Source organism: Cebus imitator, unplaced genomic scaffold, assembly GCF_001604975.1.
Source record: "Cebus imitator isolate Cc_AM_T3 unplaced genomic scaffold, Cebus_imitator-1.0 Scaffold212, whole genome shotgun sequence".
NCBI lineage: Eukaryota > Metazoa > Chordata > Mammalia > Primates > Cebidae > Cebus > Cebus imitator.
In genome coordinates, this window is record NW_016107527.1 from 2,155,764 (window position 1) to 2,173,899 (window position 18,136).

At 35.1% G+C, this 18,136-nt stretch overlaps 1 protein-coding gene across 3 annotated transcripts in view; it reads right to left on the minus strand.

Moving 5' to 3' along the window:
- EEA1 (early endosome antigen 1) overlaps positions 1–18,136 on the minus strand; it is a 156,571-nt gene that overhangs the window by 43,512 nt on the left and 94,923 nt on the right. For all 3 annotated transcript variants that reach the window (XM_037745758.1, XM_017548612.2, XM_037745757.1), the window contains 5 exons: positions 16,120–16,458; positions 11,654–11,803; positions 10,223–10,342; positions 3,510–3,713; positions 462–662 (listed from right to left, as the gene is read on the minus strand). In XM_037745758.1, the coding sequence (XP_037601686.1) occupies positions 462–662; positions 3,510–3,713; positions 10,223–10,342; positions 11,654–11,803; positions 16,120–16,458 (1,014 nt within the window). The remainder of the gene's footprint in view (positions 1–461; positions 663–3,509; positions 3,714–10,222; positions 10,343–11,653; positions 11,804–16,119; positions 16,459–18,136) is intronic.

An 18,136-nucleotide genomic window follows, 5' to 3' on the forward strand; every position in this document is an offset into this window, starting at 1 on the left:
CAAAGTCAAAAAAATATTTAACATAGAAATCTAATGGTACAGTACTGAACTAATTTGAACTTCAAAAACAATAATGACATGACCAAAACAAAGAAAAGCTAAAAGGTTTAGTGATTTCAGCAGGTGTAGCTTGAGGAGAGAGACAGAAACAGAGAGGGAGACAGAGAGAGAGAAAGCAACAGCGAGAGCCTGAGAGCAAGAGCCAGAGCCAGAGCCAGAGAGAGAGAGGGAGAAGAGGGTGAGGAGAGAGGAAGAGTGAAAGGAAGGCAGAAGGGAGAAGGGAGGGAGATAGAGAGAGAGGACAAACAAGAAAGTTCAAAAAATTGTCTAGATATAACCTTTATCTAATTCCTATTTCAAATTTTTTCCTATTACTATGCAAGGCAAAAAGAGACAAACAGAATTTAAAATATTTGATGGCTAAAACTGGTGCTTTATACAAACATTAAATTTAATGTTACCTGTATGTCAAGCTGGGACACCTTCTCCTTGCTTTCATTTAACTGACTATTTAATTCATTGACACTGGTTTCTAGGGAAAGGACACGGTCTTGCGCGGCTCTAAGATGTGCCTTCTGCTCTTGTACCTGGTCATGCAAATCCTCCTGGGCTTGTTTATGGCTTTCTGACTGATTCTTCAGCTTCTCTGTTAGTTGCGTTACCTATTATACAAGTAAGACTAACCATGAAGTTCACAAATGATATAACAAAAAATTCAGAAACCTAAATTTAAGAACCATGAGAATGTTAAACTGCTTTATAATAGTTTATCTCAAATTTTTTCAAGCAAAATTATTTACTTTTCCAAATATCTCAAATACCAAGAAATAACATTAAGGTCAAAGACATTACTTTTAAAATAATCTTTAAGTTGTAACTTATATAAAATTTATTCAATTTAAGTTGTACAATTTGAGATTTGATGAATGTATATACTCATTTAACCAGCCATCACTACAATAAAGATAAAGAATATTTCCATTATCCCAAAATGTTTCCTCATGCCCTTCTGCAGTCATTCCTCCCATCCCATCTCTAGTTCCAGCCAATCACTGATCTGATTAATAACAAGATTTCTTTATATATTCTGGGCATTTCTGAATTGTCGGATACATGTATTGCAAATGTTTTCTCCCATTCTATCTTACGGCTTTTATTTTCATAATGGTATCTTTTGAAGAGCCTACTTTTTTTTTTAATTTAGATGAAATCCAAGTCATCTGATACTTCTTTGAAGTACCTTGCTTTGAATTCATCAAGGTTTTTGAATCTGTAGGTTCATATTTTTAATCAAAAATTACATGTTTTTCACTTGCATCCATTGCAATACAGAAATAATTTTACAAATTAAAAGTTTTTTAGCCATTGTTTCTATCTTCTTCCTCTCCACCCTTCTGTGACATTAATTGTACTTATGCTAATTTGTATAATACTATCCCATGGGTGGCTAAGGCACTGTTTTTTTCCCCAGGCTTTTTCCCTCTGTACTCCATTGCGAACAGTTTTAATTATCTTTCATGTTCACTGATAATGTTTTCCACTTGCTTAATCTATTAAGTATATCCAACAAAACTTTCATTTCACATTATTTTTGTTTTATCTCTAGAAGTTTCACTTTATTTTTTTTAAGGGACAGAATCTCACTCTGTCACCCAGGCTGGAGTGCAATAGCACAGAGGTAGTGCACTCCTGGGCTCAAGGGATCCTTTCATTTCAGCCTCCAGAGTAGCTGGGATTACAGGCACAAGTTACTGCACCCAGCCACTTCTACTTCTATCTCCATCATTACAGTTGTTTGTTTCTATTCATAAGCATATTAAAGAGCTGTTGTAAAGTACTTGTCTGATGACTCCATCATCTCTCATTTCAGGGTCTGTTCCCATTGAATAATTTTTCTCCTGGTCATGGCTCACATTGTTTCTGGTTCCTTCACATGTCTAGCAATCGTTTACTATTTATTGTGACCACTCTAGATTTTGTTGTCTTCTTTCAAAGAATGTTAAGTTTTGTCCCAGCATGTATTTAATATATTTGTGATTCTACTGGATCCTTTTAAGGCTTGTTTTTGCACTTTTAAGGTTAGGTGTAGGGCAGCTTTTACTCTAGGGATAGTTTAGCCTTACTCCTCTCCTAGGGTATGACATTTCTGGTGTGTCTACTGAATACTCCAAGTGTTAAGCCGCATCGTTCTACTGACTGGCTGGAACTTGAACATCTCCCAGCCCTGTGTAAGCACTAGTAATTTTTCAGCCTGCAGCTCCTTGATAGTATTCACTGTCTGGCCTCATAGAATCCCACTTTACAAGTACAATAACAAAACCTTCAAGTAGATTCCTAAGCAGATTTCTGAAGCTCTTTCTCTTTACTGTTCCTTCCTTTCTGGTATCTTACCTTCCAAATTTGAGCTGCCTTAACCTCCCTGAACTTCAGTCTCTCAATTTAATTTAATCTCTCATATCCTCAGTTCAATAAGACCACTGGGCTTTTCCTTAGATTCCCCCAACCTGAGCCACAGTCTAGAAAATGTCTCTGGGTCCAAAGTTAGAATGGTCAAAGAGTTCTTTCAGGGATCACAGTCCAGCACTGCCTATTGCCCAATGTCCGAAAACAGTGGTTTTGTACATTTTTTCCACTTTTCTGTATTTATGGCAGAAAGGCTAAATAGGTTTTAACTAACCCAATATGGCCAGAAACATAAGTAGATTTTAATTTATTCTTTAAAATAAACAGATGACTTCCTGACCATATTTATATGATAAACAATGCCAAGTTGTATACAACTAAAAACTAACCTAAAGAATTCCTCAAAACTAGCTTAGCAATTTGGGGGGTGGGGGGAATCTGTTATATTCTAATTCTAAAATTAGAAAAGTGATATGGCCTTCTGATACTTTGTTTTAAATGTTTTCTCATTTAGATAATAACTTATTAGACAATTCTTCCAAAAAAAACTGTAAATTCTTTTTTGTTTGAAAATATACTGATCTAAATTTTATAAACTTTTCTTAAACTACATTTTAATGTTGGAACATTAAGGCAACTTATGAAAATTATTATTGGCTATACATTATCCAAAGACATACACTTTACCAAAATATATATGTTAATCAATACACAGTAAAAACTAACACTGGATTAATACCTTTAATTTACTACTACATTTCATTATTCATTTTTTTTTAATATCACAAAATACCATTAGGCAAGTATGCACTATTAATATCTCTGTTTTCCAGTGAGCTAGCAATGTAAAATGATTTACTCATAGTCACACTAACTTACATCCAGGGACATGAACTGAGACATTTTCCTTTGTCAAATCATGTTAACTATCACCACAACCCGTTACCTACCTCTTAAGGTACACGAGATGCTATTTGTCAAAAAATACATAACATTTAAAATGTGCTAAAAAGAGAGAGAAGGAAGAGTCATTTAAATAAAGCATTTCAGAAGACTTAGAAAGATAGAAGTAAATTTTGGAAGTATAGTATATTTTACAAGCTTACTTGCTCCTGTAATGTATGGTTTTTTTCTTGTAACTGGTTAAGAACAGCAGTCTCCCCTTCACCAGCCTGAATTTTTGCATAAAGATCTTCTCTTTCCTTTTCTAGTAACGAAATATTTTCTTTGCTCTTCTGTAGCAAAGCTTCAAGGTTCTGGATCTTTTGGTCCTTATCACCAATTTGACGTAGTACTTGTTCCAAATCATTCTGTAAAGAATTGAAAACTACTGCTTTAAGGATAGAGAACTTAAGTTATTCCTCAAACATAAAATGACTAATAATAAATTCTATCACTCAAATTCTTAGTCCTACTTTTTTAAACTATTACATTTTAAAATGATAAATTTAGTTAAGTAATTAGAACTACATATTTAATAATATAAATCTATATCATTATAAGCTAGAATTTAACAAAAAACTCTCAATTAACCACATTCTTTTTTTAACACTTTAATCTTACCTCCTCCTAGTACTCTTTTTCTGACCCATTTCAGACACATGAGACCCATCATTCCTTAATCTCACACTAGGCACACTCCTACCTCGAAGCCTTTGTACTGTTTGTTCCTTCTACCTGGAACTCTTCCCGCACAGAGTCACATAGTTTACTCCACCTCCAAATGTTTGCTCAAACATCACCTTCTTAATTAGGACTACTCTGACCATTACATTTAAAATTTCAGCCTTTCCCAGTACTCCCTGTCTTGATTATAATTTTCTTTCCATAGTGCTTACTTTCCAACACACTAAATAATTTGCTTATTTTTCATGCTAATCTTCATTCCAACCACCCCCTGTTAAAATGTATGCTCTACAAAGTCAGGATTTTTGTGTCTTAGTCCTTGATGTATCCAAGATATCTGACACATATGTTCTAAAAAAATCATTGAATGAATAGAAAAATAAGTGATTCCATTCTAAATCACATACACACCCAGGCTTACTTCAACACGCCAAAAGAACTCTTCTATCAATACAGCAAGGGATCCCTCTTCTTTTACTTCCACACCACTCTGCTGACACAGAGCCAGCAACCATGTGGTACTCTCATGATTTGTGCCAATATTAAAAGATTTGAGTTCAGTCACTTGCAAGCATACTTCTCATCCTTCTAAACTTTGGTCAAATGACAAAGACAATCAAACTTCTCTGCTCTGTTCCTGCCACTGATAGATAACTCCTCTTTCCACATTCCGCTAATCTGGAATCAGAATTCCCTGCCTAAGCTTCTTTCCACAAAAGTCACTCTGAGGGAGGGAAACATCACATCCTGGGGCCTGTCAGCGGGTGGGGGAGCAAAGGGAAGGAGAGCATTAAGATAAAGACCTAATGTACATGGGGCTTAAAACCTAGATGATGGGTTGATAGGTGCAGCAAACCACCTTGGCACATGTGTAGCTATGTAACAAACCTGCACGTTCTGCACCTATATCCCACTGCTTAAAGCATTTTAAAAAAAAAAAAAAAAAAGTCACTCTGTTTCCAAGTCTTAACCGAAATTTGGTTCTCCCTTTACAGACGCCAGTTCTCCCTCACCCCTCACCCTGCTCTGGTCAGTAAGTTCTATTCCACTCAGCAAGTAGAGGAGGGTGACCTTTTCCTGGTGTTTCACTGCCATTACTCTCTCCTTCATGTGAAAGCTTTGTGCTGCCCTGGGGAATACACCATTTACTTATTCTACTCTCTACTTTTTGTTGCTATCATCTATAAATCCCTACCTCATTCACTGAAGACTTGAGACCTGATTTAGTCTTTCTCTCAATCCCAATTTCTGCCAATTTCCTGGGAAATACAAAATACATAAAGAATTAAGAGCATAGCCTCAACATTCATATCATCTTAATTCCTGGACCTTTATTCATTTCACATTTCACTCACTTATATAGGATTTGTAACGACCTGAAATTCTTCTAGCTAGAAATTTCTATCCTACTCTATGACCACAACTGTCTTCCAATTTAATGACGTAATTTCTGTTCTTCAATGTCAGAGACCTCAATTTCCTTCTAGCATATTCAACATATGCCTAGCTTCTCTTCCTGAACCTTCTAGATAGATATGAATCAACCTTAACCATTCTTTCAACTACATTGTCCATTTCCTCTCACCCAAAAATTTCCAAGAGCCACCCCCAAAAACCCCAATTCTCCACTCCTATACTTCTAAGCACTGTTAAGAGTAACATCACAAACCTCCATAGATTGGTGCTATTACAAATTTCTAGTTCCAGTTTCAACCTCCATCACAGAATATGTTCAGAATTATCTTGTTAATCATTTTATTTAAATGAGGTCCTCGCCCTCAAACATTCCCCTCAATAACTACTTTAAAAATTCCATATTCTCTCTACATTCTCAATCTCTGCTTGCCTGATATTCAGCTATTATTATCTCTGACTTTAACAAGAAACATGAGAGTTTCAGGAAGGATCAATCCTCATTTTCCAAAAATAGATAATTTTATATGAAATTATATAATTATATACACATATAATTAATTAGAATTATATATTTAATAATATAAATCTATAATATTATAAGCTAGAATTTAACAAAAAACCTTAAGAAACCACATTTTTTCTAATGCTCTAAACTTATTTCCTACTATTACTCTTCTGATCCATATCTCATACATGAGACAGATATAGACACACATATATACATATAACTATATAAACATATAATTATATATAGATGTATGGAGCTATGTATACATACCTTACTCCATATTTACCTCCTTTCCTCAAGCTTCAGCCAATGAGCTCCATTTCACCCTCCCCCATTGTATGAGTAACATTGTAACTTCTGAGCAACACCTTATTCCCTCAGTGGCCTCTTCCCCAATATCCTTAATAACTCCTTCCCTATGAATTCTTTTGTCCTAGAATATAAACACGTCCAGGTCTCTTATTCCCAAAAACACTCACCAGGACACATCCCCCTCCAGTTTCTGCCCAGTCTTTAAAAAATTGACATTTAAATTTCAAAAATAATTTATATTTACATTCCTAATTCCCTCATCTCTCATTTACTCACAAATCAACAATCAGATTTTCATCTCTATTACTTTACTGAAATTATGTTAGCAAGGTTATCAATTTACTTCTTAATTGCTTAATCTAATTGGTATTTTTCATTCATCAGACTGAGCATCACCACCACACACACCCATATTTGAAGGTGCTGATTACCCCTAACTTTCAACCCTTCCTGTTCCTTTGGCTTCCACTCTGCAGGTTCTTCTTAATTACTCTGATCTTGGGCTGCTCTTCTACCCAGTCATCCCTTAAGGGCTGGTGTTTCTCAGAAGTCTTACGTTACCAATTATCTATTTTTCTCACTATACTCTCTCTCTCTGGCTGATCATATCTACTCTAATAATTCCATTTACTTCACATATGCTGATGTCTCTCTCAGTTAATATATATAGCATGAAATACATTGCTCTGGTACCTCATGACATGTTCCAAACTGAACTTACCACATTCCCCTATGAGATGGCCATTTGTCTCACATTCACTAACACAGTTGATGACACCTCCATTTACCGTGCATCCAATGCTACCATCCTGGAAGTCATTCCTTTTCTCTCTCATCCCTTTTATCTATTAAGCCAACCAGTGCTGTTTATTTATTTTACTTCCTAAGTATTTCCCACATTTGTCCCTATGACTTCAACAACTGCTTGAACTAAGATCATTATTATTTTTCATCTGAACTGCTGCATGCATTAGTATTTTAACTCATCTCATTCCAGAATATTCCCAACCAATTTCATCTTTCACACATCGACAAGAATAATCTATTTAAAAAGTAAATCTGCCTATGGCAATTCTTTCCTAAGACCTTCAATACCTTTCAATCTTCAATGTCTTTCCATCTTGAAATATAAATGTCACATGAGATCCTCTATAAACTTATCCATATCTAATGCTCTGACTTCTTTAAGTAATCTCTAACATATACTCTAAGTTCCAGCAAAATCTAAGAGTTTAGTTCACACTAGCCTCAGTATACTTAAATCCTCGTAAATTCTATCTGGAGTAAACTTCTAACTACCACCATCTTTGCACCCCCAAAATATCTACTCATCCTTTGTGTTCAGATTGTCACTTTTAAAAACTTTTCCATGGCTGCTCTTTTCCAGACTCTGGAAAAGAGTTGGGTTAGGTAACTATTCTCTATACCACCATAATAATTTTATATACACATACACACCTAGAACTAGACTTATTACATCTCTTTTATTAGTTGTTAGGACTTTTCATGTTTCTGTAATGAGGGACTTTACCTGGCCTCTTTTTCATCCTTTCTGTATCCCTTGCCAGGAAATAAGAATTTAAACTTAATAGAAGGTGCAGAATAAGGAACAAATAAGCATGTTCAGTTGAGTCCCTGCTGTCCCCCCTCAATTTGAAAGACAACCTGTCTGCAAGAAGGTAAAAGGCTGCCATTTCCAGCTTTGTAGCTAAATTAATTAATTTAATTCTGGGGTATGGCATAAGAAAGCCCACTTGGCTGCTGACCTAAACCAAATTCTTCACACTTGCTTTACTATTCCCATTTCTTCCATGCCCTTTACAATAAAGCTCCTAGAATTATCTATATTCAGTCTATCAAACTTTTTTCTTTCCATTCTCTCTTAAACCCTCTCCAATCAGGCTTTTGTCCCACTTCTCTATGCAAATCACCCTTATCAAGGTCCTCAATGACCTCCGTATTGCCAAATCCAGTGGGACTCTCTGTCTTCATTTTGTCTGGTATCCATCTTTCTAAATGCCCAGGCCAAAACCCTTGGAGTCATCCTTGAGTTCTCACTCAATACTCTACAATAAATCAGTCTGCTTTACCTTTACAGTATATCTAGAATCTGACTGCTTCTCACCACCTGCTTTGTTTCCTCTAATCCAAGCCACATCATTTCTTGTCTAGATTACAGCAGTAACCTTAGCTTGTTTCTATGCTTCTACTCATGTACCCATACTGTCTACTCTCAATACATCAGCCAGAATAATTCTGTGAAATTGTAAGTCAAATCATATCACTGCTTTGCTAAGAGCCTTCCAATGGTTTCTCATCTTACCTTGAAGTAAAATAAAGTCCTTAAAATTATCTACGAGGCACTAGAGGTTCTGATCTCCTGTGAGCTCTATGACCGGTCCCTTTTAACTCTGCTAACACTCTCCCACTGCAGGCCTGATTTCCTGTTATTCTTGAGACATCCTCTAGTCTCTGGACCTTTTAATGTACTAATGGTCTTCTCTCTGAATCCATAGGCTCGCATCCTCCTTCCTTCAGGTCTTTCATTCTATTCAGAGAGGCGTAACACTGCAGTCCCAACTTTGCCCCCCACAAAATACTTCCAACTCCCCACCCCTCCTTCCCTCACCTTTATAGCACTTATCACCATTTAACATGCTATACGTTTTGCCTGCTTACCTTGATTATTGTTGCCTCTCTCACTAAGCTCGTAAGAGCAGACATTTTTATCTGTTTTGTTCCCTCCTATGTTCACAAAATCAGTTCTGAGAGTAGACATTAATAAATATTTTTTAAATAACAAAATAAAAGAACAAATAAATGGGCCAGCAGTGGTGGCTCACGCCTGTAATTCTAGTACTTTGGGAGGCCAGGGTGGGCGGATCACAATGTCAAGGGATAGAAACCATCGTGGCCAATATGGTGAAATCCCGTCTCCACTAAAAATACAAAAATTAGCTGGGAGGCTACTCAGGAGGCTAAGGCAGGGAAATCGCTTGAACCTGGGAGGCAGAGGTTGCAGTGAGCCAAGATCACACCACTGCACTCCAGCCTGGTGACAGAGTGAGGCTCTGTCTCAAAAAAGAACAAATAAATGAATCCAGTATTTTGATCTCTATCCATCTGACTCCCATGGCACTCTCCAAACTCAGAAGAGAAGGGCATATTATTTATTTCCTCCCTCAAACTACAATATTGTTTCTATATACATATCATTAAATTGGCATCTCCTAGAGGGCAAGTACTCTATTCATAGTGCTAGGCACAGTGATTAATAAAAGAATGAATTAAAAATATTAAAGTCAAATTCATTTCAACAGCTGGGCAACCTCCCCTCACCATAGCAAAATGAAAACTTAACTTCTTTTGCTATTCTAAGCTATGCTGCAGACTTTGTATAAATTTAACCCAAACAATTATATTGTCTACACCTAAAATTCCAATGTTCAGATGATGGTTATAAAGCAGGAAAAGAAATGACCAATAAATACTAAGTTCTACTGTAGGAAACACAAAATATTCTTCTTTACTGGACTAACTAACCCAGGTAACTTTATTTGAACATTTTTGATTTTCCAAATACTGTATTTTAACCAATAATAAATAATAAGTAAATTTATAATTTAAATAACAAATTTATCTAAACATATTTAATAGACAAATCTAACAAATTTAAGTAAATTATATACAGAATATAATAAATACATAATAAATGTGTTTATAATATTTTACACTATATTGGAAAAACTTTTCAACATAGTAATCAAAAGAAAAAGAATTTTCTGATTATTCAGGCTTTAAAATTATCAATATCCCACACAATCAAGTATTTTGTATTTTCTAGTTTTGCCACAACAAAAGAATAATTTGGATTAATTAATTTTCTTTTTTCCCTTATAGTGTATGTACTGGTAATTAATTTTTGTTTGCAAGACTAATAATGCAAACAATGTTTACCTGAGCTTCTCGAAGTTTTGCCGTCGTGCTTTGCTGAAGAGCCTGTTGTTCTTGATGCTGTTGCTTTGTTTTATCTAATTGATGCTGCAATTCTGTAGAATTTGTTACTTTTTCCTTCAACTTAAAAAAAAATGTAGATTGTCAATTGATAACTTAAAGGCATAATGGTATTATTCATAAACATCAGGCATTACCTCAATTCTCAAGTCTGAACAGAACAATAAATTCAGGTAACATATAAGATCAACTTTAAAAGTAGTATCTCATTACTTATAGAATCTTAATCTCTTGTTGAAGAAACTATTTTCTATAAATAGACTTATCCTAAAAAGTCTTTCTCCAGGTTGGCATTTAATTATTTTTTTTGAAAACTGGTATGATCAAGGGATTAATTACATATAAATTATTTGTAACAATAATCTAAACTATATATCAGTATTTCTTTTATTTTTTCCTTAATAGTCATAATTACCACTTGCTGGAAAAGAATAGAATCATCTACCACATCTAAGATTTTAGGTCTAGAAGAAAACCTATTGCTGAAGCTACAGATTTTGTCATAGAATTTATGTTTAACTCCGGCCAGGCATGGTGGCTCACACCTGTAATCCCAGCACTTTGGGAGGTCAAGGCAGGGAGATCACTTGAGGTCAGGAGTTCAAGACCAGCCTGGCCAACATGGCAAAACCCCATCTCTACCAAAAAATACAAAAATTAGCCGGGCATGGTGGCGCACACTTGCAGTCCCTACTGGGTAGACTTAGGCAGGATAATTACTCGAAGCCGGGAGGCAGATGTTGCAGTGATTGGAGACAGTGCCACTATACTCCAGCCTGGGTGACAGAGTGAGAGACCTTGTCTCAAAAACAAATAAAATAAAATAAAAAATTAAAAACTTAAAAATGAAAAATAATGTGTTTAATTCCAATAAAAGATGCAATCCAATGATAACTTTTACTTTATCCATATTACAGGCATCATTTTCAGCAAATGCAAGTCTAATTAGGGATGGCATTCAAACATATGCTTAATTTTTAAAAGCAAAAATTCTTAAATGGAAACTCAAAATTTATATGTACCAACTACATGTCACTAATGAGCTTTATCAACAATTCATAGTTTACTGTTTCATTAGGAAGTAGTCCTTCCTGGGTAGGAAGACTCTAGCAGCCTGATAGGCTCACTCCCAGAATGTTTCCTGCCTAAAGTTCAAAGAGTAGTTTTCTTTGTGCATTTTTGTTCAGACCTTTAGGGAATACAATTATAACAAAATGACTTAATGTAGTTAATAAGCTGGATGCTGCTACTGGGGAGTAATAAATGTTGTACTTTAAAAAGTCAAATTAAAGTTCTGACAATTAACAGATTGATGAATCATAACAATATTAAAGATGTCTCAAGTCTACTAATACACTGAAAATGCTAGCTTACCTGCTCTTCCAACCGAGAAAGTTTGAGTTGCAAATCAGCCACTTGTTGTTCTTTATCCATCAACTTTTCACTTGAAAGTTGTCTCTGCTCCTTTAGCCTACCATGAGCTTCCCCTAGTTGGCGCTCTGTCTCCAGAAGTTTGCTATGTAACTTTAAAAAAGAAAAAAAAGAAGTATGTACATATGTATAAACACACACACACCACCACCTACTTTCCAAACAATGTTTTATTTTTTTACCAAGATAAGAACAATATCGCAATTTTCATGATACTTTGGGGAACCCTAAGATTTTATATAGTAATTTTAACTGCGACTGAATTTTAATCACATAATTAATCACATAAAATTATAGTTAAACATCACAATTTTTGTTTTTGTGTTACTGCTCTCTTAAAACAAATGCAGGCTCTTGTATGGATATAAATGTTGTAATTTTCAGAAACTTAAAAGAATAAAATTCAACTTAAAAATTAGGACACTTAGTACAAACTCAGATCTATTCTACAGTGTCGTTTAAAGTTCCACAGTGATTTCCAATGTTTTCCACAGCCAAGAACCATCACAGTTGAATTTTTACATTTGGGTATTAGATAGTGCCCAACATATTCCCAAGTCCTCATATTTGGCATATAATTTCTAAATAAAATAGAGGAAATGATTATAAATATAATATATATATATATCCACATGTAATATAGTGTATTATCATAAATTATGTCTTTCTTTACTAGACTCTGAGTTCTTTGGGTGCAAAGACCATGTCTTACACATTTTTTATTTTCACTATCTACCATCTTGCTTTTTTTTTTGCAACCTCCATCTTCCAGGTTCAAACAATTCTCATGCCTCAGCCTCCTGAGTAGCTGGGACTACAGGCACATGCACTGTGTGTGTGTGTGTGTGTGTGTGTGTGTGTGTGTGTGCGCGCGCGCGCACACGCGTGCGCGTGCACGCACGCACACACACGTATCTATATGACAATCCTCATTCACTGACTTTACAAATGCCACCCAATTAAATCTAAGGGAGTTAAAAACCATCACAAGTAGTCTATCCCTGTTATACATACCCTATCCTAAGAGCAAATCAGTGTCCCTTCCTGCTTCTTACAATACTTTCCTGCCACTAGCTTGCTCTCACTAACCCCTCTGGCTGGAAGACATATTTGCTTTCAAACTGCCACTTGTCAAAACCTGTTCGATATTCCCAATTTCAAGTACCACCTCTCTCTAACACAAAGATTTCCTGATCACATCATTGGATAAAATAATTACATCAGGTGAAGTACTGGGCTGGGGGTAGGGGAGGACAGAAGAGAGAAACTCTTCCAAATTTCCATAATATATGGGATCCTTTGATTATAATTCTCATAATCTTTAGTAAGATAGATAGTACTTGTCTTATCCTCTCCATGAGATTTACATAATTATTAAAGGTAGGTACTATTTCTTATTCATTTCTGCATCCCTAGTAAATGAGACATGTGTCTTTCCGAAAGCATAAATGCTCAATTTGCTTATCTGAACTAAAAGTCAAATATGTAAGTTAAAGTTATTTACTGATATCCCCATGCCTCAGTTTCCTGCCATTATAAATGTTTACATTTATTCATTCATTCGCTCACTAAAATATTTGCCAATTAACAAGCAAAATGTTGGCTGGGCACAGTGGCTCACGCCTGTAGTCCCAGCATTTTGGAAGGCTAAGGCAGGTGGATTACTTGAGCTCAGGAGTTCAAGACCAGCCTGGGCAACCTGTATTCTTGCAGTGAAACCCCGTCTCCACTAAAATACAAAAAAATAAGCCAGGTATGGTAGCGTGTGCCTGTTGTCCCAGCTACTCAGGCCCCTGATACACAAGAATTGCTTGAACCCGGAAGACAGAGGTTATAATGAGCCTAGATCATGTCACCATACTCCAGGTCTGGGCAACAAAGTGGAACTCAGTTAAAAAAAAAAAAAAAGAAAAATGCCAGGTAGTGAAAATAAAATGAGTAAGACATGGTCTTTGCACCCAAATAGTTCAGAGTCTAGTAAGGAAAGACATAATTTATGATAATATATACATTGTGGTATTAGTAAAATATTAAAGATATGTGCATGCCTAAGCTATCTTGGGTGTGGGGGAGCAGTGACATGTTTCGAATGGATTTCTAGGGAGAGTGGGAGAGGGCAGGTGAGGGTTGAAAAATTATCTGTTGAGTACAATGGTCATTATTTGAGTGATGGGTAAACTAACAGTCCAGACTTCACCATTATACAATATATACATGCAAGAAATCTGCACTTGTACCCCCCAAATATATTTTTTAAATTTTTTCAAATCTTTCATTTTTATTTTAGGTTCAGGGGTATATGTGCAGGTTTGTTATATAGATAAATTATGTGTCACGGGGTTTGGTGTACAGATTATTTCATCACCCAGGTAATAAACATAGTATCCAATAAGTAGTTTTTCCATTCTCACTCTCCTCCCACCTTCCACCCACAAGTAGACCTGACTGTCTATTGTTCCCTCTTTGTGTCCATATGCACTCAACATTTAGCCCCACTTATAAGCGAGAACATGTGGTATTTGATTTTCTGTTCCTATGTTAGTTCTCTTAGGAAAATGGCCTCCAGCTCTATCCATGTTGCTGTAAAGGACATGATCTTGTTCTTTAAAAAAAAAGAAAAATTAATAAAAAGTGACAAGTGAAGTAAATAGTAAATAGTATTTATCAAGGTAAAGAGAAATAAAAAGAATATCTCAGGTCAAGAAGACAGACTGGGCCAGGCGTGGTGGCTCACGCCTATAATCCCAGCACTTTGGAAGGCTGAGGCAGGTGGATCATGAGGTCAAGGGTCTGAAATCAGCCTGACCAACACAGTGAAACCTGGTCTCTACTAAAAATACAAAACTTAGTCGGGCGTGGTGGTGCGTGCCTTGTAGTCCCAGCTACTCAGGAGGCTGACAGGAGAATCACTTGAACCTGAAAGGCAGAGGTTGCACTGAGCGGAGATCACTGCACTCCAGCCTGGCTAACACAGTGAGACTCCGTCTCAAAAAAAAAAGACTGAATGATACCACAAAAGCAAGACACAACACAATACGTAGGAAAAAACTGAAGATGCTTCTGTATTCTTGCAGTGAAGAATAAGAAAAGAATGGTAAATTGCTGAGGAGGTAGGTAGGCCCACAAGATCTCTGTGGATACTGCATGCCATGACAAGACACCTCAACTTAATCCATTAGGCCATAAAGAGTTATTGATAGGCTTAAAGCATGATTGGAACATGGTAAGATTTGCCTTTAAGACAGATTACTCTGGTGGCTATATAGAAGATCAATTTGTCAGGGGCAAGAAGGAAGACACATCAGTTAGCGGCTGTTAGAATGGTTTAAGAGTGAGACAAGAAGAACAGGGCTCAAAGAAAGAGGGAAGGAAAAGACATGCTAGATAAATATTCTTAATTCTTGATTCACTGTATCATGGAACTCACAGTCTAATCTCAAAAATTAGTATAGCATATGTGAAGTGCTTACTCTAATTCTCAAAATATAACTGAAGCTCATTAAATTACTAACATAATCATTATTATTATCATTACTAAAGGATATAAAGCTGTGAAAATTATTAATTACAATAAAATAAAGTATCAATTCTATTTTAGAAAAATAGCTGAACATTATCAAAAAAGTAGCAAAGGAAACGAGTATCTCCCAATTTCCATTTTCAACCAATTTTCAATGTTACCTAAAGTAATAATTAGAATACAGACATTAAAAAATTAAGTTATTGGCAAAGTCAAAACTTGCATTAAACTTCATCTGATACCCACTATATTATTAACCTATATGAACTAGTTTTGCCTTTAAGCTACTTTGGCCTTTAAGCTAGTATTTTGTATATGTAAATAACACAGTTCAAAATATGAGCTATATAGGTAAATAATATAGTTCATATATTATTTACCTATGCAAAATAGTGGCATTAGGGCTGATTTACTTTCTACAAAATATCTAATTTTTATTTTTATTAATTTTCAAAAAAATTTTTTCCTAAAACACATGGTGTTTAGAAATATCTAATTTTTATACTATTGTTTTATAATAATGATGCTTTTAAAATTTAATAACAAAAAAGAAAAAAAATTAAATGAAAGAATGCTCAACAATTTAATTATAATAGTTAAAATCTAGTGAGTACCTACCATGCCCCAGGTACCATCCTAAGCAATTTATAATATCAATTCATAAACACTTCCCCACAAAGCTAGCTGTAAGATGGATATTATAATTTTTTCTTAAGGGAAATTGAAATGAAATGAGATGTGACAACACTACAGGATATAAAAGTTAAGAGTTAATCTTTTAAAATGACAGTATTTTTTCAACATGAACTATATTATGATCAAACAACCATCAAGTACACAAAGAAAAATCAGAGGGAGAATTGCAATAAATAAAATTAACAGCTCTTACTTGATTAATTTCACTTTGGAGTTGTAACCCATGCTGCTCCTTTTCTTCTCTCTGTTGTTGCAGCTGCTTAAACTCTGCCTTTAAATGCTGGTGCTTACTCTCTACCTCAGATAATTCTTCTTTAAGCTTTTGAGTAGCTTCTCCTTTTTCACTTAGTTCTGCCTGTATTCTCTGCAGTGAGGTCTCAGATGCAGACAATCTTGACTGAAGCTGCTGACAATCTAGGTCTTTTTGATGAAGGGTTGCCTGAATATTCTTTTTACTCACAGATTCTTCATTATGTTTCTCCTCTAACTTAGTATAGTCTTGTTCTTTTTTCAGCAACTTTTCCGTCAAGGTCTAAAATATCAATTTAACAACTTATTTCCTTTTCTAACATTTTTAGTTACCCCAATTATTTGAACAATCATTGGAGCAGTACTATCTCCTACTAAACATTTTAGTTAACATTAAAATATAAAACAGTGACAATATTCTAGTCAAGAATTAAATCATTACATACTAACTTGTGATTTCAGTATTGGTCCACTGGACTAAATTCTACTAATAATACAACTTAAGAATTGTCAAGCAAATGTTGACATAAAATAAAATCAATACAATCTACTGGATTTTTTAGGGTATGTGACATATTTATATTCTTCCATTTAAATTAAAAATTGAAACTGCCTTTCTACCAACAAATTATTTTGAATAACAATATTATGCAAACTCTTATTTTTCACTGTACAATTTCATAGTTGGTAAGAGCTTTAACAAAACAGTATCATCCACTGTTCCAATGCACCTTACCCTATTGATTGTATTTTTTTATTCTCTTCTTGTTAAAGACCAAGTTTTAGAGTCACAAGCTGAGACTAATTCAAATTTTTTCTAGGGGTATAAAAAAATGATCTAGAGCTATTACTCACCTGCCTTAAATTTTGCATTTTATTCAATGCTATCAAGTATAAAACATAAGAATAACACTTCCAATCAAAGACCTGGATCAACCAACCAAATCAAATGTCAAAGCCTGGTCTCATTGGAGTTGTAAAAATTAACACTGAACATTTTAAGTCAATATATTTAAACATAAATTATGAATCAGAATTTTAACTCAATTCTGTAAGACATTCAGCCAGGATAAGAAGTTACTATAAGTATCTGGTGAGTCAATTAGTGGACCTTTAATGTACGAACTTATATGCAGTGTGCTGGAAGGGGATGACACTGAAATAGGAGAAAACAATCAAAGCCTTCATACCTTAAACACAATATGCTTTAAGTGAAATACACATATCAAAACAAACAAACAAAAACAATAAAAACCTTTCCAAGAAAGTCAAACACAATGCACAAGTCAGAATGGACTAATAGAAAAGTGTGTCAAATTTCTTAAGGACAATTGAAAAAAAAAAAAAAAATGAGCCAAGTCAAGTGGGGCTAACTAGTAAGATCATCTAAATGCCATGAAGTTTGAAGCTCGTTTTAAAAGGGATGAGAAAAATCAAGGAATGCATATACATGATACATGCCATCTGCTTTATATAAATGTATAAGACAAAAAGGAAGGGACAAACAAGTTTAGGTGGGGCAACAGCAAACCCTATCCTATTATCTCATAGGGGATAACAGATTTAGGTACCAACACGAGAAACATGGCAATAAAGGTTCTTCAATATTTGTCTGAAACAAAGTAAGCTAATGTTAATTATCAAATAGGAATATCCTATGGAAAAGCAGTGCACAGAAAGATGATAAAAGTATGTATAAGAGAGGCCAGGTGCAGTGGTAATCTCAGCACTTTGTAAGGCTTAGACAGGAAAATTACTTGAGGCCAGGAGTTTAAGACCAGCCTGGGCAACATAGCAAGACCTTATCTGTAAAAAAAGGAAAAAAAAAAAAACTAGCTAGGCATGGCGGTGTGCAACTACAGACCAGCTACTCAAGAGGCTAAAGCAAGAGGCATGCTTGGGCCTACAAGTTCAAGGCTACAGTGAGCTAAGATCATGCCATTCCACTCCAGCCTGGGCAA